At 40.5% G+C, this 24,502-nt stretch overlaps 1 protein-coding gene across 1 annotated transcript in view; it reads right to left on the bottom strand.

Moving 5' to 3' along the window:
* LOC144503398 (mitogen-activated protein kinase kinase kinase 20-like) overlaps window positions 1–23,616 on the bottom strand; it is a 50,002-nt gene extending 26,386 nt beyond the window's left edge. Inside the window, exons 1-6 of the mRNA XM_078227707.1 lie at window positions 23,527–23,616; window positions 23,027–23,071; window positions 21,265–21,295; window positions 21,035–21,174; window positions 20,205–20,267; window positions 13,793–13,885 (exon numbers count right to left, since the gene is read on the bottom strand). Of these exons, the coding sequence (XP_078083833.1) occupies window positions 13,793–13,885; window positions 20,205–20,267; window positions 21,035–21,174; window positions 21,265–21,295; window positions 23,027–23,071; window positions 23,527–23,616 (462 nt within the window). The remainder of the gene's footprint in view (window positions 1–13,792; window positions 13,886–20,204; window positions 20,268–21,034; window positions 21,175–21,264; window positions 21,296–23,026; window positions 23,072–23,526) is intronic.
* Between the last annotated feature and the right edge of the window lie 886 nt (window positions 23,617–24,502).

Below are 24,502 nucleotides of genomic sequence, written 5' to 3'. Positions count from 1 at the left end.
CCCAAGTATTTCTAAGATTTCAAAACTATTTTTGGTTTAACCAAATATAACGTTGTTATATTTTATAAACAGAAATTTAGTGAGGAACATATTGTTTCCTTTTTCTCATTAATAAAGATGTGGTGGAATGGTCACACAGAAGTGCATGCATTAATTATTACAAATCTCTTACCTATAAGCATGGGCAAACATAATTTCCCAATAATTTAAAGTTCAAATTAAATCTTTTAACAATGTGGTTGAGGATGTGTAAAGAGCCATACTTGAAATTATTCAGAAATTCTTTATTTGTTGTAATTAATTTTGTTCCAGTGGAAATCTACAAAATGTTATTCACCAGGGGAAAGGTGATTCAACAGCACAGCCTAGAGGCCGCTACAGACATATAAGTATGTTGCATTTAAAAAAAAGTTGACTCCCGGGATTAGCTCTTTAATAGAGTGATATATAAATTGAGTTGTTACATTAATTAACATTCTGATGATTGCAAAAATATTCCTCATATACTAAACTGCCAGACAAGCATTACATTTGCTTCAAATATATGGAGAAACTGCTTAATATTAATAATATAGTTATTCTATCAGAACAGCTCAGTAGCTATTGCTGTACTTTCTAATAGACTGGTGATTTGATTTCCCCAAAGAAGCAAGTAAAATGAAACTCGTTGATCCAGAAACAGACAACAGCTAAATCTATTTTCAAAATCAGCCTTTTTCCAGATGCTACAAAACTGAAATAAATATATTTCAGTCTCATTCAAAAAACATATTTCAATATTTGGCTTTATTATAGTAGCTGACAATTTACTTAAAAAGGATTTCCTTATTCTGCAGACTGCAATGGCTAGTGCTGAGATTGGTCTCTACTGATGTCTTTAATCTTCCACTACAATCTCACAAACTGACTAAATGACTGTTTTTCACAAGTTAACTCAGATACTGAATCTTGGTGATTATTTGGCTGGGAAGGTGTTGTACCCTGGTTCAATCCTAATGGTGACCAGATACACTGCTTCCAGTAGGGGACAGTGGAAATGATCCTGGCTAATTTTCTTTTCTCCTGAAGTCAGGGGGCACAGAGGTGATTTGTGAGATCCTGATGTCACTCGGAGATTAGCAAGTCTGCTCAAGCCAGGGAGCAAAACTTGACTCTCTGATCTCGAAGGTTGAGTACCATATCAAGTAATGCAGTTACTCACTCCAATGAGCCATTAACAGATTTTTGATACACACTTTTGTTTTCCTTACAAATGGTTATGTAACTAGCAGTAATGTCTATTATTTCAGAGAGCTGGCGCAAGCAGGAATGGACAAAAGCTTTCACCCAGTGCTGTAAGATTTCATGATTTGTATCTTCCTCAATTATTTCAATGACTAGCATAAACCATTACAGAGATTTAACAGCTGCAACTGTCTCCCATCTGGGAAAATCTTTTCCATTTCTATATTATTGGTTTTGTTAAACCCATGCAAATTCATTTTTTATTTTCTGGCACCAACATTTCTAATTTTAAAACGTGAAATTTTTAAAAAAATGTTTCACTTTCCTACAAATCTAAAAAGGTGTTCTAATGTTTTTACCAGAAAGAATTGATTTTCATCCATGTGCCCTGACACATTCACAACATGAGTCCACATGGAGATATTTTCGCTGTGTTTTGCATGCTTAACTTACAAATGCATTTGTGGACAGAAGGGGCACAAATCTTTCCCTTTCAATGCTTATTCATGATGTACATAGGAATTGCATTATCTGTAAGGGAGGCATGACAAGGTGACAAGTCCTTTGTTAGCCCCAGATGATTTCTGTTTGTTCGTGGTTGGCAGCACTGTGTGCATTGTGTAAGTGGAACTCTCGATTCCCTCCCCCCCACCCTTCCCCAGAAAAGTTATTTCAATCTGTCTGATGACTTGCAGCCTTGGTGGGAATAGGCATTCCCCACACGAAAGCAGAGCAGATTTTACACTGAATAAAATTTAAAAATTATATGAAAGGTATTCCAACTCATAAGAGAACACCTCTGTGCATCCATTCTCTCAGTCAACCGTTTAAAACTCATCATAACCAAAACGCACACACTTCATTAACCAAAATCTGATACACAAATCACATCTTTGTGCATGTTTTTTGTGGCATGTAAACAATTTGTTACAGTAAACAATGTTCCCCAGCTAACTACACATCCAAAATTGCAACAATACACCATATACCACACAAGCAACACCTTTCATGAAATGCCCCTTTTATTCTCTTCATCTTCCAGTGCATGGCATCATTTTCTGCATTGATTTATATCAGTCCCATTTGCTAAAACTTTGTTTCCATCTCCATGCCTGCAGCTATAAAACAATCTCTTTTAGATTTGTGAAATTGTTACTCTGTGGACAGCAAATTGACACCAGGCTGCGAAAGACCAGTGAAAAAGTCTGTCTTTACTCACACGACACCCCACACAGTGAATTGTTGATGTCAATCAAAAAAAAGAAAAGATTTGCTTTTCACATGACCAGTGGATGTCTCAAAGTAGTTTACAACCAATGACATGACTTTGAAATGTGGTCACTATTGTAATAATGTAAGAGACACAACAGCTAATTTGCACACAGTAAACTTTCACACACAACAATACAATAATAACCTGATCATCTGTTTCTTGCTGGTGTTGACTGAGGGACAAATTATTGGTCTAGACACTGAGAGTGACTGCCTCCTCTTCTCTGAAATAGTGCCAAGGCATCTTTTACATCCACCTGGGTAGGCGGACAGGGCCTTGACTTCATGCCCCAAATGAAAAATGGCACCTCTGATTGTGCAGCAGTCCTTTAGTACCGCACTGGAGTATTGGCGTAGATCTGTTTTGTACTCAAGGAGAGGGATTTGAACCTGGAACTTTATGATTCAGACACCAGAGTTTCTATAAATTGAGCCAAGGCTATAAAGAGGCACGGTCTGCCAATAAGGGGAAGCACAAAAACAGGATACCCTCACAACACCAGCTGATGAACAACTTACTAACACTACTAACGTTTTCACTCATCTGACTTTTCAGCAGAACTAAAATTTCTTGCTCTATTTAGTTCTGATGAAGTCAAACGTGGACCGGGAATTCTGCAACCTTGCCTGTGGCTGCGATTCTCTGGGGCTGTAAATGGAGATTTAGCTGAGCATCAAATTGGGGTGGCAGAATGGTCAGCACTGCTGCCTTACAGCGTCAAGGACCCAGATTCGAAACCTGGCTTGGGTCACTGTCTGTGTGGAGTTTGCACGTTCTGCTCGGGTCTGCGTGGGTTTCCTCCGAGTGCTCCGGTTTCCTCCCACAGTCCAAAGATGTGCACTGGCCATGGTAAATTCTCTCAGTGTACCCGAACAGGCGCCGGAGTGTGGCGACTAGGTGATGGCAGTGTTAATATAAGCCTACTTGTGACTAATAAATTAACATTAACTTTAATTCTCCGTTCTCGCTGGCAGCTGTAGCAAGGCATCTGAGACTGGAGAATTCCGGCCATTTGTCTCAGATGCTGCCAGACCTGCTGAGTTTTCCCAGCATTTTCTGCTCTTATTTCAGATTCCAGCAACCGCAGTATTTTGTTTATTTTGTCATTACGAACACCATTGTTGTTCAAAATCTATATGTGGTTAAATTCTGCCTTATCTCAGGGAGAATAATCATTCAGGCAGCCAGTGACCTCTTTTGTCACTAAGCTCACAATAAAATACTTCCATAGAAATATGGAAATATAAGAACAGGAGTAGGGTTTTCAGATCCTCAAGCTTGTCCCACTATTAAATTAGATGATGAGTGATCTGTACTTCAATTCTATTTACCTACTTATTTGCTCTTCTTTTGTATCCTTTGATAACCTTACCGAACAAAACTCCATCAATCTCAAGTCTTGAAAATCTCAACTGACAACATAACCTTTTGGGAAAGAAGTCTAATTTTCCACTACCTTGTCTGTGAAAACGTGCTTGCTGATTTCACTCTCAATGACTTTGCTCTAAAGTTTAAGATTTTCCCTCTTGTTCTGGACTTCTCCTCAAGATGAAATCGTTTCATGTAAACCTCCTAATCATTTTAAAAAGTGATTAAATCATCCCTCAACTTCCTAATCTCAATAGCACACAACTTAAATTTATCCAACTTCTCCTCAGAATTTAGCGTCATCCCAGGGAATCTGTGCTGCACCCCACCAAAGCCACTATATCTTTCCTGACATTATCCACGGTGTCGGTCAGTCATGAAGCAGAAGCCCAGGAACAGGTATCTCTTGCCTAATTCTTATTGGGGGAACAATGCTTAATGTGGGGAACGAAAAGATGCACAAGGTAAAACAAAATCAGCTGTCTCCACTTTATCCCATAAATTATCTTCCAGATATTAAATGTTACTCGCACCACTTCCCACGTCCAAAGATTATTGTGCAAAAATGCTGCCACTAAGGAAATATATTGCGGTGCTTTGAATGTAGCAAAATGTTTGTGCACATATCTAAACCGAGGAATGCTTGAAATTGTTCACAGTTACCAATTAAACTTTTTAATAAAGATTTTCATTTAGCATGCTAAAGGACTGATGAAAGTTCTGAAATAAAACTTCAGAAACTGTCAGTATTAACCGACAGTATTTGACAAACATCTAAGCCCAGCAACATTTCTACTCTGCATCATTATCTTGGTCGGCAGATCAGCAAATGTCACTGCTTGGTTTCAAGTGGAAATGAGGCCCGAGATCAGATAAGTATCTGTTAATCTGTGTTACTCCATTCTGTTTACAATGTCATTGCCTACTGTTCCAACATCCCTTGGGACAATTGTAAATATAAAAAAGAATCTACAGGAAGCTGCTCACACAGAACTACACAAGTGGACCTCACTAGCATGTAGGGGTTACTACTAGGTCTTGAACAGAGGATTTTTTTTAATCGCCTCAGGAGAAACAATGTCCCATAATGATGTACAGAACTATTACTGCACTAATGAAGAATCATACATAATTCAGCACCTTTCACTTGGCACCACTGTGATATACTCATTAGCACAGACACACAGTGGAAGTCAGATGGTGTCCATGCAATTGCAGGCATTATTTGCAGTGCAGCTGCTTTCATGACATTGCCAGTATATAAAAACATGACGCCAGTTTGTTTTATTTAGTGCTAAACCTTCTAGTTTGTAAAAACAAGCCTGACACCAACCTGACATGAGCAAGTGAAAATAATTAGCTCTCATTTTCTCAGCCTCCTATTTCCTCCTCCCTGCTGCGTTCTCTTCCCACTAAACCACCACATGTCATTGGAAATAGGAGGCAATTAGTGGGCTCATTTCAGCCCCACAACTGCAGCAAAAAGAAAGTATTTATGATGGCACAATGAACAGCTGAAAGATTAAATAACATTTGCCTTTTGAAAAGAAAATGACTTCTGACTAAATGGGGCATTTTTGATTATATTCAACCATCCTCAGCGCAGCAGTTTTAAATGGGGCCTGCCTATGTGATATAGGATCCTTAAAGAACACAAAATGAGTCATTTAGAGCTAAAAGCATGAAAATAAAATGCAACTTGAGGCAGTAATTTGGTGTTTCACTGTATTTTGAAGTGTAGAAAGGCAGAGAAAAAGGTGTTTTTAAAACTTAAACTAACATTTACTAAGCCGTTGAAGAAATATTGTAACTGCTAAGATTACAAGGAAATCCAAAGTCAAGATATCTGCCCTACACACTCAAAAGGACAGCGTACTGCCCTTTTAACTTCTAATTATGATTTATGTTGCATTAGCAACAGAAATACAGACTTAACCAAAGGATAACCATATGATTACTTATCAAAAATATACGTAACATTTTTAGAATCATATATAGTGCTTGTCGATTCAGAAAATCAAACATAAATAATACTCTACTGAACATAAGGTCACTGATCTCAAAGAAATATGAAAGATCAGCTGTTAAATAAATCAAAACTCAGAGGCACTTCACAACAATCCACCAATGTTAAATCTTTGTGATAATAAGGGCGAAACGGTGGCATAGTGGTTAGCACCATTGCCTCACAGCGATTCCAGGCTTGGGTCACTGTCTGTGGGGAGTCCGCACGCTCTCCCTATGTCCGCATAGGTTTCCTCCGGGTGCTCCGGTTTCCTCCCACAGTCCAAAAGGCATGCTGGTTAGGTGCATTAGCCATGCTAAAATCTCCTTCAGTGTACCCGAACAAGCGCTGGAGTGTGGCGACTAGGGGATTTTCACAGTAACTTCATTGCAGTGTTAATGTAAGCCTACTTGTGACATTAATAAAATAAATATTTTCTTTGATGCTAGATGAAGATTTCAAGAGCAGTTTGAATTTATTTCCAAGTTACCAGGGATTGACAATTTCTCAAACCTGCACACTTTAATAATGCCACTCAAACAGGACACAAGAACAGCAGGTATGTGGAAATTAAAATGCCACATTGGTGAAAGGTACTTCTTGGGAGTCTGGATTTGGAATTCTTTTGGAAGATGTAGAGGGAGCTTTGCACTGCATGAAACCTAGAGTCAATTCTAATCTAGTAGTATAATGATTTTGAAAAATTCTTAATTGCCCAATGCCAACTAGCTTCATTTCAATATGCATATAATACACAAATAAAACAATATTTATAAAACGGATGGTATATTTTAAAGTTTGAGCTCTCCTATCAAGTAACATAAATGAGATTTTAAAAACATGTAACAATCTTCTTCATAATATCATCTCCATTAGGCATTAAATACATCCTACACCAGATGTGAAACCTCCAACAAACCACTGAACTAAAACCCTCTACCAAACCACAGACTGTGAACACTTTTAGCAACTACTACCAACCCACAGAACTAGCAACCATCACCAAACCACAGAACTAGCAACCACTACCAAACCACAGAACTAGCAACCACTACCAAACCACAGAACTAGCAACCACTACCAAACCACAGAACTAGCAACCACTACCAAACCACAGAACTAGCAACCACTACCAAACCACAGAACTAGCAACCACTACCAAACCACAGAACTAGCAACCACTACCAAACCACAGAACTAGCAACCACTACCAAACCACAGAATGCTTGGTAGCCTCTTCCAAAGAGCAGAACTAACAACCTTTTCAAACCACAGAAATAGTAGCATCCTTCACCAAACTACAAATCATTCAACCTCTTAAATGTAGATCACACAATGGTCGCCATCAAACTACACAAGTTATCACCTCTATGAAACTGTACAAATCATAAACTCTTCTGAATATAGAGTATGCTTCACCAAATTATAGAAATAACAACCTCATTTACCAAACTATAGCAGTTGCAGCCTCCAGCAAAGGTACTTCATTTCCTGACTTTTGAAATTCGATGGGAGATTTTGTGCCTTTGGGTGAGAGTGGATGGGATCAAGGGAAAGATGCTGGGACAGATCACTAGTAAGGCTGGCCATTTGGCAATGATGGAGGAATGGGGAGCTCGCATTGCTGCATGTACGAGAACCATGATATCATCAGAAAATGTGCAGCATTAACGCTATGTGCTTATAGGATTTGCAATTGATTGCAAATTTATGTTCTTAGTCTTCATGATCTCCGTTGGGTACAATTATTTGGCATAGAATGTGCAGGATAGAAATGGACCATTCAACCAAATTGGCTTGTATCAGTGTTTATGCTTCATATGAGCCTCCTCCTACCCAGCTTCATCTCACCCTATTAGTGTAATCTTTTGTTCCAGTGGCCTTCATGTGCTTATCTAGCTTCACCTCAACTATTCGGTGGTAGTGAATTCCACATTCTAACCACCCTCTGGGTAAAGACATTTTTCCAGAATTACCTATTGGGAATATTTGTGACCATAAGGACATAAGAATTAGTAACAGGAGTAGGCCATTTGGCCTCTCGAGCCTACTCCACCATTCAATAAGATCATGGCTGATCTTTTCATGGACTCAGCTCCATTTACCCGCCCACTCACCATAACCCTTAATTCCTTTACTGTTCAAAAATCTATCCATCTTTGCCTTAAAAACATTCAATGAGGTAGCCTCAACAGCTTCACTGGGCAGGGAATTCCACAGATTCACAACCCTTTGGGTGCAGAAGTTCCTCCTCAACTCAGTCCTAAATCTGCTCCCCCTTATTTTGAGACTATGCCCCTAATTCTAGTTTCACCCACCAGTGGAAACAACCTCCCTGCTTCCATCTTATCTATTCCCGTCATAATTTTATAATGTTTCCATAAGATCACCCCTCATTCTTCTAAATTCCAATGAGTATAGTCCCAGTCTACTCAGTCTCTCCTCATAAGCCAACTCTCTCAACTCTAGAATCAACCTAGTGAATCTCTTCTGCACCCTCTCCAGTGCCAGTATATCCTTTCTCAAGTAAGGAGACCAAAATTGTGCACAGTACTCCAAGTGTGGCCTCCCCAGCACCTTATACAGCTGCAACATAACCTGCCTGTTTTTAAACTCCATCCCTCTAGCAATGAAGGACAAAATTCCATTTGCCTTCTTAATTACCTGCTGCACCTGCAAACCAACTTTTTGTGATTCATGCACAAGGACACCCAGGTCCCTCTGCACAGCAGCATGCTGCAATTTTTTACCATTTAAATAATAGTCCATTTTGCTGTTATTCCTACTAAAATGGATGACCTCACATTTACCAACATTTTACTATACCTTCCACACCCATGCCAACTCACTTAAACTATCTATATCCCTTTGCAGATGTTCAGTGTCTGCTGCACACTTTGCTCTACCACTCATCTTAGTGTCATCTGCGAACTTTGACACACTACACTTGGTCTCCAAATCATCTATGTAAATTGTAAACAATTGCGGTCCCAACACTGATCCCTGAGACACACCACTAGTTACTGATTGCCAACCAGAAAAACATCCATTTATCCCCACTCTTTGCTTTCTGTTAGTTAACCAATGCTCTATCCATGCTAATACATTACCTATAATGCTATGCACCTTTATCTTACGCAGCAGCCTTTTGTGCAGCACCTTGTCAAATGTCTTCTGGAAATCCAGATACACCACATCCACCAGTTCTCCATAATCCACCATGCTTGTAATGTCCTCAAAGAAATCCACTAAATTAGTTAAACATGACCTGCCTTTCATGAACCCATGCTGTGTCTTCACAATGGGACAATTTCTATCCAGATTTCTCGCTATTTCTTCCTTGATGATAGATGCAAGCATTTTCCCCACTGCAGAAGTAAAGCTAACCGATCTACAGTTACCCGCCTTTTGTCTACCTCCTTTTTTAAAACAGTGGCGTTACATTTGCTGTTTTCCAATCTATGGAACCGCCCCAGAGTACAGTGAAGTTTGGTAAATTACCACGAGTGCATTTGCTATTTCTCCCACCATCTCTTTTAGTGCTCTGGGATGCATTCCATCAGGGGCAGGAGACTTGTCTACCTCGAGTCCCATTAGCTTGCCCAACACTACCTCTTTAGTAATAATGATCGTTTCTAGATCCTCACCTGCCATAGCCTCCTTGTCATCAATTTATGGCATGTTATTTGTGTCTTCCACTGTGAAGACCGACACAAAATACCTGTTCAATGCCTCGGCCAGTTCCTCATTTCCCGTTGTTAAATCCCCCTTCTCAAACTCTAAAGGACCAATGTTTACTTTAGCCACTCTTTTTCTTTTTATGTTTGTGGAAACTTTTGCTATCTGTTTTCATATTCTGAGCTAGTTTACTCTTATAATCTATCTTACTTTTCTTTATAACTTTTTTCGTGGCTTTCTGTTGACCTTTAAAGATTTCCCAATCCTCTAGTTTCCCATTAATCTTTGCCACCTAGCATGCATTTTCTTTCAATTTGATAACTCCTTTATTTCCTTGGATATCTATGGCTGATTATCCCTTTTTCTACAGTCCTTCCTTATCACTGGTATATACTTTCGCTGAGCATTGTGAAAAATCGCTTATATTTATGATGCCTAGTTTTAGCATCTCCCTGCAAGCTGAAATATCAGCCTCGATTCTCCCATCGAGACCCGCAACTTTTCTGTCGGGTCACAGTGGGAGATGTGCGTCACCGGCCTTGAACAGGGATTTGCGCATGCGTCAGGAACGCATGCGCATCTCCCAGAACCGGCGAACAGTTGCCAGTCAGATCACACTGGAAACCGGCGGGAAGGCAGGTAAGTAATTTAAATTTTTAAAAAATGTATTTTAAATATGTTTATTAGTTCATTATTGGGACCTTTCAGGTCCCGATTAAATCTCCCACCCCGCCAGGAGTACTTCATTACGGCAGAGTTCAGACTAGCTCCCCACTTTCGGGGAACTAGCTGGAATGACGGGGGAGCAATCATGACCTCCCAGGGGGTCGGGCAGCGGGGAGTGATGCCCCTGGGTATGGGCACCCTGGTAGTGCCAGCCTGTGCCCCCAACACTGCCCAAGGGGCAAAGTGCCCATGCCCAGCGGGCACCTTGGCACTGCCCATTGAGCATCAGGCCCGGGAATTGTTGTGGGGGCTGCGATCGGACCGTAGAGGCGGGGCTGGAGAGGCAGCACTGCAATGGTCCTGGGCTGGCCAGCGATCGAGCTGGCCAGCAAACAGGAGTCTGACAGATCGGGGCCACTGCGCATGCGCAGAGTTCCAGAACTGTCAAACTCCAGCACGAATAGACACCGGCCCCCTGGATTTTTCATGATATTCACGACTGGGACTTCTGCAGTGCATAGAGTGCGGAGATTCAGGTGAGAAGCTGAACTGGCAGAACAGTCGGGATTTAGAATAGTTTTCCCGCCAATTCAGCGCTTTTGGGAGAATCGTCCCCATCTTTTCTACATCTATTGATTCCTTTGATAATCTTAGAGATCTCCATCAGGTCACCTCCTCAGCCTCAACTGACAAATTCATATCTCATCAATTCCAGAATCATCCTCGTAAATCTTACTTTAAATCTTCTCCAGTGCCGCTATATCCCTTCGACAACATGGAGACAGCCAGTGGTAACAGCACTCCAAAAGTGGTCTAAACAAGGTTATATACAAATTTAATTTAATATCACTTCCCTGCTTTTCAATTCTGTCCCTCCAGAAAGGAAGCCCAGTGATTTGTTTGCTCTCTTATGATCTTATTAATCTGATTTGTGTATCTGTACCCACAAACCTATCTGCTTTTCTTTCCCTATTTATACACTTATTTTTCAAGAAGTAGCCTTTTTATTCTTTTTACCAAAATGTACCTACTCCCATTATCTTTACTGGCACTCATGTGTCTGCCACATGCCTATTCTGCAAGTTTATTAATATCTTCCTATATTTTGTCACAGTCATCCTCTGCATTAATACCTTCCATTTTGGTGTTGTCTATAAATTTTGAATTTGTGTTTCCAATTCTTGAATCCAAATTGTTCACCACATTATATCTTCTGCAGGTCTAAGTAACTATCTTTAATAGCTAATTTATAATTTCTGTTTGTAGCCAGGTTGCTATCCATTCTGTCACTTGATTCCATACATTCTGACTTTAGTCACGTTTACTATGCAGTACTTTACTGAAGGTCATTTGGAAATTTATATGCATTAGGTCCACTGCATTATCATTATCGACCATTCTGTTACTCTTCAAAGAAGTCAATAAGGATGGTCAACTATGATCTCTCCTTTGAAATCCATTCCAACTACTCTGTTATATTTTTAGATCCTCAACGTTTTCCTATTACATCTTCAAGTAAGAGATCAAGGGTCATTTATTTTCTTACCACCAATATGAAACATAGTGGTCTATAGCTTCCTGGACTTGTTCCATCTCCATTTTTAAATATAGGAATCACATTAGTAGTCATCCAGTCTTCAGATTCTCTTCCAGTTTCTAAAAGATTTTATATATCTATGTAATTATGTCTCTGGTATCTCTTCCCTAACTTTGGGGGAGGTGGTGGCATAGTGGTATTGTCACTGGGAATTCAGAGACCCAGGGTAATGCTCTGGGAACCTGGCTTCAGATCCCACTATGACAGATGGTGAAATTTGAAATCAACAAAAAAAACTGGAATTAAAAGTCTAATCATGACCATAAAACCATTGTTGATTGCCATAAAAACCTATCTGGTTCACCAATGTCCCTTAGGGAAGGAAATCTGTTGTCCTTACTCCAGAAGTACAGCAATGTGGTTTACTCTTAAAATGCCCCCTGAACTAGCCTAGCAAGGGCTCAGTTTATCATTAATCTTAAATGTTCTATTGTTTCTTTTTGAACTCTTCCTCTAATGCTGGTCTCTGGCATATTATTATTTCTGCCATTTTACAATAATTGCCTGTGACTCCATCATGTGTATCCCATCCTACTGGATTTGACTCCTGGCGAAAATTCCATTTTGGCCTCACACCCAATTCGACAGAACCTGCATTAATCTTGTACACCTGTGTCAAATTCCCCTCAATCTTTTTGGTTCTAAGTGGAAAATCTCCAGCTTCTCCATCCCTTGTAGCTAAAATCATTCACTCCCAGAACCATTCTGGTAAATCGCCTCTGCATCCTTTCAAAGACATCTAAAGGTCAAGAAAGAATGCCAGAGGGATAATTAGTTGAAGGTCTGCTACTTGAGACAGGTTCCACAGCCTGGCTGTTGCCTACATAAGTGAGTTCAAAGACAGCACCAGAATGGGCATATCAAAGGAGTTGTGCCTTCCCCAACCTTGCTTAATTAATTTCTCTAGGTTGTAACTCTGTCTTTGAGATGCATCACCTTGATATAGAAGCAGAAAAGTAGTCTTAAATAGCTGGAAATTGAAGAGGCAGATGTAAATAACAGATATGCGAACAAATTGCTATCAGCACATAATTGCAGGGTGGTGGGGGATCCGGATATGGGGGGGGTGCGGGGGCTAGATATGGGGGGGCAGAATCCGGAGATGGAGGGAATCCCTTCAGCCATCGGCCTGGGGAGTGGAGGAAGAGTGGTGTGAATGGCCCAGACATTGGGGGAGTGGGGAGGGGGCCAGGTTAGGGAGGGTGTTTGATGGGTCGGGAGGGGGCTGGTTGGGTTGGTACCCTCAAAATGCGATGCCGGGGAGCCACAAAGTTATGGCCCAATGTTTTTAATTATACATGGCATATCATAGGCATGTGGTATCAATCAAATTGGCCGGCAGCTCTCCAGGCCCCTCAAGCACTGCAGCAATGTGCCTGGGACTAAGTGTCGGGACATGGAGGCCAGGTAAGTGGCAGGTGAGCTGGGGGAGGGTCGCAAGAGGGGAATTTGGGGTATTGGCTAGGCTAGGTTGGGGGGGGGGGGGTTCCAGAGATGTCCAATCTTTGAGGACAGCATGCTCCCCTCCCCAGTCAGATAGGGACTTCTGAATGAGATGCTCCCACCCCACCATCTCCTAGTCAAGATTTAGGATTTGAAGTTCTTCTATTTCCCCCCTGGTCTATCTGGCACCCACCCACCAGATTAAAAACTGACGCTGGGTAGGGAAAGACCCTTAAGTAGCCATTAAGTGGCTGCTTAAAAGCCTTAATTAGGGCAAGGGTGGGCTTCTTAATTCCGCCCCCCCCCCAACCCCCTGCTCAGCTGAGGTTTAGCCGCCCCACCGTATTATTGCTTCCAGATTGGAGCTCACCTCAAAACCTGTTGGAGGTGGCGATGGAGTGTAAAATTCAGCCCTATATCTTTTAGGAAAAAGGTAATAAGGTTGAAATCCCAGCAAATGTTTCTAGACCTCGCACATTTTGCAGAGCTAATAAATATACAAATGTGCAGCAGTATAAATGATATTCAGAAATTTTACCTGAGATCCTTTCCCTGGCTTTAAATGATAACCAAAAAGCAGATCCAGATTCACTGCTTTTTCTCCAACATCTTCTTCCTCAGATTCATCGTCCTTCAAAATAATATTGAACAATTTGAACTTTACAGCAGTCTTTTTAATTATAGTAAAGGGTCTGCTACTCATATGTAGAGCAGCACTGGTAAAGACATTTACAAAGAACAGCATCTGAAGTGTTTAATCTACTACAGGACGTGAGGTAAAAATCTTGTTTTTGTCTAAAAATAAAGCAAGGCACAAAGGCAACTCCTAAAAGGGCAGAAAAGAAAAGCGAGGTTAAGTCAGAAAGTAGTGACTGGGTGACACAAGTAATTTCTTTTCACATTTGAAGCAGGTAGGGGAAGAAAGGACAGAGCGAGGATATGAACCCATGGGCTGAACCCATGAACCATGTCCTGAGGCATGGTACAGCGGCGAGACCATGCAGACGCTACGACAATGGATGAATGAACACCGCTCGACAATCACCAGGCAGGAGTGTTCTCTTCCTGTTGGGGAACACTTCAGCAGTCACGGGCAGTCAGCCTCTGATCTTCGGGTAAGTGTTCTTCAAGGCAGCCTTCACAACATACGACAACGCAGAGTCGCCGGGCAAAAACTGACAGCCAAGTTCCGCACACATGGGGACGGCCTCAACCGGGATCTTGGGTTCATGTCACACTATCTGTAACCCTCACGACTTGCCTGGGCTTGCAAAATCTCACTAACTGTCCCGGCTGGATACAATTCACACCCCTTTAACCTGTGCTTAACCCTCTCTCCACTCACATTGTCTGGATCTGTAAAGACTTGATTACCTGTAAAGACTCGCATTCTAACCATTATCTTGTAAATTGAGTTTGTGTCTATGTATGCCCTGTTTGTGAACACAACTCGTCATTCACCTGAAGAAGGAGCAACACTCTGAAAGCTTGTGCTACCAAATAAACTTGTTGGACTTTAACCTGGTGTTGTGAGACTTCTTACTGTGCTTACCCCAGTCCAACGCCAGCATCTCCACATCATGGCTGAATTTTAACATGCAGGGCTTTGGGTGGAGGGTTAAAATTGGGGAAGTTGACAGGAAACTGTGTCCAATCCATTGCCTTCCCCCAATCAACTGCAGAGCATTAGGCTGCCAGCACGCAACTCTATCTGGACAGGCAGGCTGTCAGTTGCTTAATTCTGATAATTTAACATGACTTTTGCAACTTAACTGAGGATCCATGTATTTTCAGGGGTTTCTTGCTAGTGAAAGAAAGGCGAGAACTCATGCAACAGCAATCGAGCAGGCTGAAGACATTATAGGGGATGCAGCAATAAGCAGTGAAAGTTGAAAGCTGTTTCTTGCCCGTTTGTATGAAAGACTTTGTTTTCTGCACCTGCTGAGAGGTTACTTTGACAACTTGTTGTTTACTTTGGGATTCAGATGAGGATCAAGATGGCCAATTAGAGCAGCAACACCACTAGAAGCAGCAAGAGCTCTGCTTCTCACACACCTGTCAGGCCACAGGACAGAACTGCAGCTCATGGGAGGCCATACTCATCGCAGAGGGTCTCCAGGAGAGGATCAGCTTCTGAACACCAGTGCCCAGGAGGTTCAGGGTCACGTGGTGGAAGACATTTGCAGCCTTAGCAAGGCCTGCTGTCAAATGGGCTTCATGACCACCTTCAACTTCTTTGCCTCTAGATCAAGGTTCCCTCTAAATTTCCTTTGCTCTGGTTGGGTTACAAACTATGAAAAAACAAATCACTGCATTTTCACAAAGTGGCCTCACAAAGTCTGAATGGTCTCTTTATTTCAGTGTGTGGGACAGTCTGCAGTGCTTCCCAGCTGCACACATCTCACACTGATCTCATTCTCCTCAAAAGCTGCATTTCAATTCCACTTCTCATTGCTCCCAACCCATCTCTCCTCTAACAAGCCACATTGTATTTATATTCAATCTGCTAATCCACCTCTTTTCTCACCTGTCCCAGTCCAAAGATGTGCAGGTTAGGTTGATTGGCCATGCTAAATTGCCCCTTAGTGTCAGGGGACTAGCTAAGGTAAATAGGTGGGGTTATGGGGATAGGGCCTGGGTGGGATTGTGGTCGGTGCGGACTCGATGGCTCCTTCTGCATTGTAGGGATTCTATGATTCTCTCTCTCTCTCTCTTCAGATGTCCCATTCTCCCCAACACAAAACAGTTCTGCAAAGAAACTCAGCCACTGGAACATGAGGAAGCATGTAGGGTATTGGCAGACAATTGATGAAAAGCCTGGCAGTGTGGTGGGAGCAGTTTCAATTGAAGTTTTTACAAGAAAAATATCTGAAAATGAAGAATGAGCAGGACTATAGGGAGAAGGCAGGAGAATGGCACTGGGTGCACTGCTGCTCCGGAGAGCCTGTGTAGATACGACAGGCCAAATGGTCTCCAGCTGCTCTGTAACAATGCTGTGATTCTATTGCAGATGTATTTAATTAATTGAGGTTATGTTCCCCAGATTACATGGTGGTATTTGAACTCATATCTCTGGAGCATCAATCTTGTTGGCCTAGTAACACATTTAATTAATTTAAAATTCAAATGATAACTATGACATAACATGTCAAACGGCAACTTAACACATATGGTGAGTCAAATCTTTAGAGATCACTAAAACCTCTGAGAATATATGAATCTTTAGAATAAACAAGAGGTTTTCTTTTGCTTTAGGGTTTTAAAGGAAATAGGTGAGAACATTGCGGATACCCAAAATGTTCTCTAGTTTCTGGAACCATTCCTTCAAATTGGAAAATCGCACAGGTCACTCTGTTAGTTAAAGAAGGCGAGAGCGGAAAATCAGAGGATTATTGGCCAGTCAGCCTAACATCTGCTGTTGTGAAATTGCAAGAATCTGTAATAAAAGAAAGGGGACGGAACACCTGGAAAACGTTCAGCTAATCAGACAGAACCAGCAAGGGTTGACTAGGGTGGGTCACACTCGACAAATCTGATTGAAATATTTGAGCAGGTGACTAATTTAATGAACAGGGAAATGTCTACGGATGTTATTTCTATGAACTTCCAGGCATTTGATAAAGTCCTTTATTTGAGACTGCTAGCTAATATTGAAGCTCGTGAAATTGAAGAAAAATTATTAACCTGGTTAGGATATAGGCTGAGTGCAAAGAGATGAGTGTCGGGATGATGGGAGACTACTTTTTTTGGCAGGATGTGACTAGTGGTGTCCCATAACATCTGTGTTCGACCCTAACTATTCACTTAACAACTCTAGAAAGCCACATATCCAAATGTTGGAGACACAAAGGTAGGCATTGTAAACAATGCAAGTGTAACATTACAAAGATAGTAATAGATTAACTGAATGGGAAAAACTGTGATGTGGAGATGCCAGCGTTGGACTGAGGTGGGCACAATAAGAAGTCTCACAACAGGTGATAAAGAAGCAGCACTCCAAAAGCTTGTGATACCAAATAAACCTGTTGGGCTTTAACCTGGTGTTGTGACACTTCTTATTGGGAAAAACTGTGGCAGATGGATTTCAAAATTGGCAAATGTGAGGTTATTCACTTTGGACTTAAAAACACTAGAACAGAGTACATTCTGAATGGTGAAAAGCTAAACACAGTTAAACACATTGCAGCTCCAAAGATACTTGGGGGCCCAAGAACACAGATCAATAAAATGTCATGCACTGGCACAGACAATTTTCATTTTTGGCAAATGGAATGCTGGCCTTTATATTCAGAGGAATAGAGTACACAGTGTGGGAAGATTAGAGGTCATGCTTCAAAAGTACAAAGCCCTGTTTGGACCGTATCTGGAGTGTCTGACCAGATCTGGTACCACATCTAAGGAATGACTTATTGACCTTGCAGGGACTGCAGTGTAGATTTACCAGATTGTTATCTGCACTTCCAACGGTTAAATTACAAGAAGCAATTGCACAAATTAGAGTTGTATTCCCTGGAATCTAGACAGTTAAGGGTGGCATGATCAAACCTCACAAGATATTAAGGGGAACAGATAGGGTAGATTGTGAGAAACTATTTCGGCCGGTCGGAGACTCTAGCACGAGGGAACATAGTCAAAGCATTAGAGCCAGAACTTTCAGGAGTGAAATTAATAAATATTGCTTCATGTAAAAAGTGGTAGAAGTTTGAAAACATCAATTAATACTAGATCAATTGCTAATTTTAAAACTGTGTTTGGTAGATTTTTGTTGGCAAAAGGTATGAAGATATGTGGAGCAAAGGCAGAATTAGGTTCCAGATCAACCATGATCTCATTGAATGGTGGGACAGGCTCAAGGGGCTTAATGGCCTACTTCTGTTCTGATGTTGCATCTCTCAGCTGCTTTGTTTTAATTTGTAGCCGACATCTTTATACAATTAGAATAGTTGTTTCCTGGCAATTTATTCTCAAATAAGTATTTTTTTGACCTAACACCCCCACCTCATGCCACATTGGCTTGTTATTGGCAATAACTATCTTCAACAAGAGAGAATCTAACCATTTCCTCTTGACGTTCAATAGCATTGCATTATCATTACCAAATTCCCCACCAACAACATCCTGGGGGTTACCGTTGACCAGAAACTGAACTGGACCAGCCATATATTGTGGCTACTAGATCAGGTCAGAGGCTGGGAATTCAACAGAGCGTAACTCACTTCTTGACTCTGCATCATATACAAGGCATAAGTCAGGAGTGTGTTGGAATACTCTCCACTTGCCTGCATGAGTGGAGCTCCAACAACACTCAAGAAACTCAACACCATCCAGGGAACAAAGCAGCTCTCTTGATTGGCACCATAATCATCAACTTAAACAGTCACTCCCTCCATCACCAACACCAGTGGCAGCAGTGTGTATCATCTACAAGATGCACAGATGCAAATAGCAAAAATCCTTCAACAGCAGCTTCCAAATCTCCCATCTCTTGCGCTTTGAAGGACCCAGCTGTAATGCGTGGCAACATCACCAGCTGCAAGTTCCCTCCAAAATACAACTGTCCTGTGGCACTATGACGGGCATATCTGTAACAGTTCAAGAAGGTGGCTACCACAAGGGCCATTAGGGATGGGCAATAAATGCTGGCCTTGCCAGCGACGTTCATATCCCAAGAATGGATAAATAGAAAAAAACTGCTGGATTTTTACATCAGAAATCTGAACAACATGTTGCCCATGATTTTCTGACCATTTAAAATGATTTCTCCCTACACACATTGAGGCCAAGTCTAACTATCTAACTATTCTATCTGCCTCATTATTGATTGGGAGGTTAAATCTAAAGCTGCCTGGTCTGTCCAGTCTAGTTACTGACTAGATAAACTTGCTGAGTCATGGACATTATCAAACATTGAAGTCTTTGTCTCGATGAGTGAAGTACATTGCAGCAGGAGTGCAATGCATCATCAGGAGACAATTTAAAACCATTGTACCTGTTCCTTTCAGAATATGAACTCTAACACCATAGTAATGGGGTCTGCTGATTTAATCTTCATTCCGCCATGATTCCAATCTGATCTGAGCTGCCGTGGAGAGGTATTGAGCAGAAACTAGGCAGGTTCTCACAGGAAAGAAAGCAAATCTGAGGACCCAATATATCCAAGCTTCACTATCGCCATTTGGTATCTGACGCAGAGCTGCACTGGCCATCCACTCTCAGTCACAGTCATTTCAAGGTCCAGACGACCAGAAGGATTTTGAATCAAATATAAAGCATCCACGAACTAAGTATTTTTTTCTCCAGTTGGCTATGAGCTTAAATGTGATTTCCCTCTGATCTGAGCGAGGACTAATGTTATAACGTCATATACCACGACTGGTTCAGAGACAGCTGATATAGGGAAAAATTGAACCATAGTAAAAAGACATTTCACGGTTCCCAGTTGCAGTCTATAATTTTATACCAGCTTATTTCATTGCATATAATCAGCTTATTTCATTGCTTGTAATCAGCTTATTTCATTGCTTGCTGGTTTTGTGGTCAGGTTCATTGGGTGCTACACAAATCTTAAACCATAGACAGTAGCTGTGCATTCCCTTATAGATCTGACCCACATGATCAAGTAATCAACATGACTCTGTACAAAATATAAAAATCTTCACAGTTTGGAACTAATAATTCAAAATATATTTATAGGTTATCAGCAGGTGCTTAATAGATCTACGGTATGCATGTTGTGATAGGGTTTCTACAAATCTTCTGCATCTGACATTTGCTCATTAATATTTCAAAAGCAGGTCTGTATTATTTTCAAAGGAGATAAATAGGAGGAAAAGAATCTCAAATGATCCAAGATGCATCAAGCCGGACAAGGCTCCAAACAAGAAATTAGCAAGGCCTCCACAAAAATACAGCGCATGTGTTGTGGTTGAAAATAACACTACTTTGCCTACCTTGATTAAGGGAGGAAAGTGAAATAGATTCAAGTAGTCAAGGGTCAGTTTTTCAATTTCAGTCTGAAAGAGAGCACAGATGGGTCTGTTAACAGCACATAATCTCTTCCATCTTTTCAACAACTTCCACCTACATGTTAACAGTCAACACATCAATTTACTCAAAAAAAATTTTGATGACTGCAGTGTCTTACCCTTCAGGAACAAATATTCCTTTTTAAACTATTTGAATAATTTTACTTTTGTGTAAAAATGCATATGAACAGGATTAGGTCATTCAGCCCCTTGAACCTATCCTGTGATTCTGTCGGATAATGTATAAATACCCGTCGTAAGTCACATCATTCACTCTGCATGTTGGTATAAATACATTTCCTCTGAATTTCAAATCACAATGGATTTTCTCCCAACACATATCTGGAAACCTATCCCCCCTGTGGTGAGAACAAAGAGATTTGTTGCAGTATGCAAACTGGGGTAAAACCAGAAGCTGAAACACCGGTGTTCTCCGTCTTCAGGGAATACCACAACATTCCATGCAGGAATGGAGTATCTGCAGAACATTTTTAGGGAATAATTAAATAAACTGAATTGATCAGCAGATTAAAAAACAAAGAAGTGCAAAATAAAAATGGAAAATACTGGACTACTTGGTGTTGATATTGGATATCAAAGAGGTAATGCCTTCTCTTTCTCAGTCTCCCTAACCTTGGTGAGTGAAAATCTTCACCAGCTTAAAATGTCTACAGTTCAAGATTGTGAACTGCTGCCTTTACAGTTTTTGTTTGCTATACTTATCAGATAACATCTGGCCTTTCCTTTTTTCATACCTTTAAATGAATGATATGTCCTTTGGATTGTATTCCGATGTCTTTCATATCTTGTTCTGCTAGCAAAAGTAACCTCTGCCCGGTGATGTGATGATTTTTAAACAGTTCAGCATAACCTGACATGCCACAACTTGTGTCACCTATGATCACAAGATTACAAAAACACATACTCATCAGCAAAAAGGATGGAACTCCAATAATTAATGCAAAGAGATAGCAATCTTTCTTACCTTTATCTAATAGTTGTTGTATCCAAAAATACTGCACAAAAAAAATACAAGAAACAGGATTAGAATATAGGACAGGACAATTTCAGATGTTGTACACTTCTATCCTGCATCTCCAAAGTACTGGTGATCATAAATAAATAAACCTTCTATTACTGTTGTCAATGAAAAAGATCAGCAATGGGAAAAATATTCATTGTAAGGTTGAGAAACATGTCTATAAATATTAATTCACACCATTACTGATAAATGTGATCTTTTCTGTACAGCAGTGTGTAAAAAAAACAATAGTTTGGTCAAAGTTAATCAAATCCACCCATTGCATGTTACAAACATCAGTCTACATTTGTGCATTGAATCATTATTATGTCTAAATGACAAATATTGTGGTTCATTATCCAATTCTCTCCTCTTTCCAATGTTATACATTGTGCTGCTGCACTGTCCATTAGCTGCAGCAATCCTCCAACACCTTGTTCAAGTGATGTGTTTTTTTAAAATAAATGTGCCTTGCCAAAAATACTAGTTCGTCCTGGATTTCCTCAATGCCGGAGAGCTTTGCCATCGTAGCAAAAATAGTAAACGTGCCTAAAAATAGTATCGAACACAGCACTTTCCATTTTTGTGAGGACGGGTTTGAAGCGGTTTCCATTTCGCGCATACGCAGTTCACGGAGACAGGGGTCATTTAAATCATCAGCTGCCTCCGCGTAAGTCAGATTTTGGTAGCCCAGGAGTGTGAAACCCGAAGTGTGCAGAGTAGACTTGTTAGGTCCTTAAACTGAGACCTTAAACTTTGATATCTAAGGTAAGGTATCTCTTTGGATCGAAGCCTATGGTATCCTTAGGGGAGTTCAGGTGCCATCTCGAATGGTTAAAAGTAGGAATGAAGTGTGTCAAAAATGCATAAACTCATTAATTGTTAAGTTCATTGAAAATGTCAACAGACCTGTCAAAATCAACTGTCATGGTGTCAAAGCCAACTGTCAAGAGGACCTGTCAAAGTGTCAAGAGGAACTTTCAAAAGCAGCTGTCAAAGGGAGCTGTCAGGGCATTTAAAAGTCCTGTCCTTTACTTCTTTGAATTATGTTTTTTTCCCAAATATGATGAATCCTGGCATAGACAATTAGAAATTTAATTCATAGAACTTTATTTTATCTCACCTCTGCTTGGGCCCTGAGGTCTGTCCATGATGGATACTGGATAAGTCGTCATGGTAGATGAAATGGCAAAGGGTGTGGAGGCATGGGTTGGCATAAGTTGGTATAAAGTTGGTAAAGGGCCTATAAAGGAGGTGGATACAAGCGCATAGGAGTATAGAGAGCAAGAGGGACCATGGGTGGGTGGGAGCAGGGCACAGTTTGACATAGAGGATCTTGGGGCCACTGGGGATAGGTGCATGGACATGGGTTGTCATGGAGGGTATGAGGGGTTATGGGGCTGGTACAGGGGAATGGGAAATGTTTGGGATGAGGGTGGGTGTTTTAAAAATAATGCTGCTCCCTAAGGCAAACTTTCCATCCAGACCGCCTCCCCGCTTGGCATCCTTCTCACTGTTTCTGGGATCACCCCCCCCACCAACCCCACCCCATCGACTCTGAATTCTCCTGAATCTGCGCACACCCAACTCACAGATGAAAATCCAGGCCTTTTATCTCTTTGTGACAAATTAAATCCCTAATTAATCATACTGTTTGTTACTTATTAACTGTTATATTATGTCCAAGTTCAAAGCTTTAATTTCAAAGAGAGAATCATATACTCACCACATCCTCCTCTGTCCAAGAATATATATCTAATGATGGCAGCAACTATTCAACAAAAGCAAAGTATAAATATTACAATGTGATCGTACTGGAACAGATAATGGCTACAAATGAGGACTTACAGGCTAAAGAAAACCAGCAACATGATTTTTAGACAGCTCCACAGAAGATTAAAGACTATCTCATATATTTGTTAAAGATGTTGTGTCCATACATATTATTTTAAATGTGCACTCTGATCATTACCTGCCTTAATAACCTTCTTCAAAAAAGTCTATGTAGGCAGATGAAGGATTTAGTGCTGAGATTTGAAGCAAATCAAAACTTGCTGTCATACCTTCATGTACCTTTCCCATCACCTTGTTTATCTTGTTAGAATGTTAGTCAGCTTCCAGCAAAGTAATTGAGAGGCATCTTGCATTTTCTACATACATTGAGTAACAACAGTTTGGAATTTTAATTTAGCCACTGAGATGGAATTTCATGGTATATATGTTTACTTCACTAACGCAATTGGTAACTACTTTGAGAAGCATCCTAATGAAGAGCACTTCTGCTTGTTTCTCCTTTTTTAGCTCTCTCCGTTCCATGCCTTCCTCTTTTAACTGGATGGCACTGTTCAGATTTTAAATTCCACATGGCTATTTTCAACATTGCTCCTTACTCACCAATAAAAGAAATGCACTGTAGAACTTGTCAAATATACTGCGGCAGAGAGACAATCACCAGAGCAGAGCTAAGGACTGGGTAACTACGCACAGTCAGTACTGAAATTCTAGTTTGGATCCCACACATAGATCTAATGCTGCATTAGAAGGGTTACCACAGAACCTCAGATAGTTACATTTTAACCATATTTTCCAAACAGCAAAGTTCCACAATTATGAATAGAAATTGATAATGCTAACTGGATTTTCATTTTGCAGTACTTTTACCTCTCTGGAGCCTGACCACATTACTTAGAAAGTCAAAATTCTGTTAAAAACAGAATCAGAGGGTTCACTTAAAATATGCACTTAAATCTTTTTGATTAGATAACTTCAATAAAATATCTAGGGCAAGAATCAATCTTCCATAGTGACAGTAGAATTTCAAAAATACATCATTTTGTTCCATTGCATAGTACCACATTTTATTACTAGTTCATATATATTATTCAAGGATATAGTCTTCATTTACTGCACTACTTTTAGAAATTCCCAATTTTTAAATTTTAACCCCATGATATCCGCTTGTCATTTATTGTGCTTCCCAGCATATTTAAGTGTTTAATTGTTGTTTTCGATTAAAGGGAATATGTCAAAATAATTTCAAATTTTAATGAAATATAGTAGCACAGGTGCAGAGTTTCAAAACTGGCAATCCCGGGACTGAGTCCGTGCTGGACTTCAGGTCTTGTCAATTTTCAGAGGGAAAAAAGGAACCTTAATTCAATTAATAGGAGGCATGGGATCAAGTGAATAAGTTTCTTTTTAT

The sequence above is a fragment of the Mustelus asterias genome, chromosome 14 (genome assembly GCF_964213995.1).
Source record: "Mustelus asterias chromosome 14, sMusAst1.hap1.1, whole genome shotgun sequence".
Lineage (NCBI taxonomy): Eukaryota > Metazoa > Chordata > Chondrichthyes > Carcharhiniformes > Triakidae > Mustelus > Mustelus asterias.
This window is presented reverse-complemented; position numbering and strand designations above follow the sequence as displayed.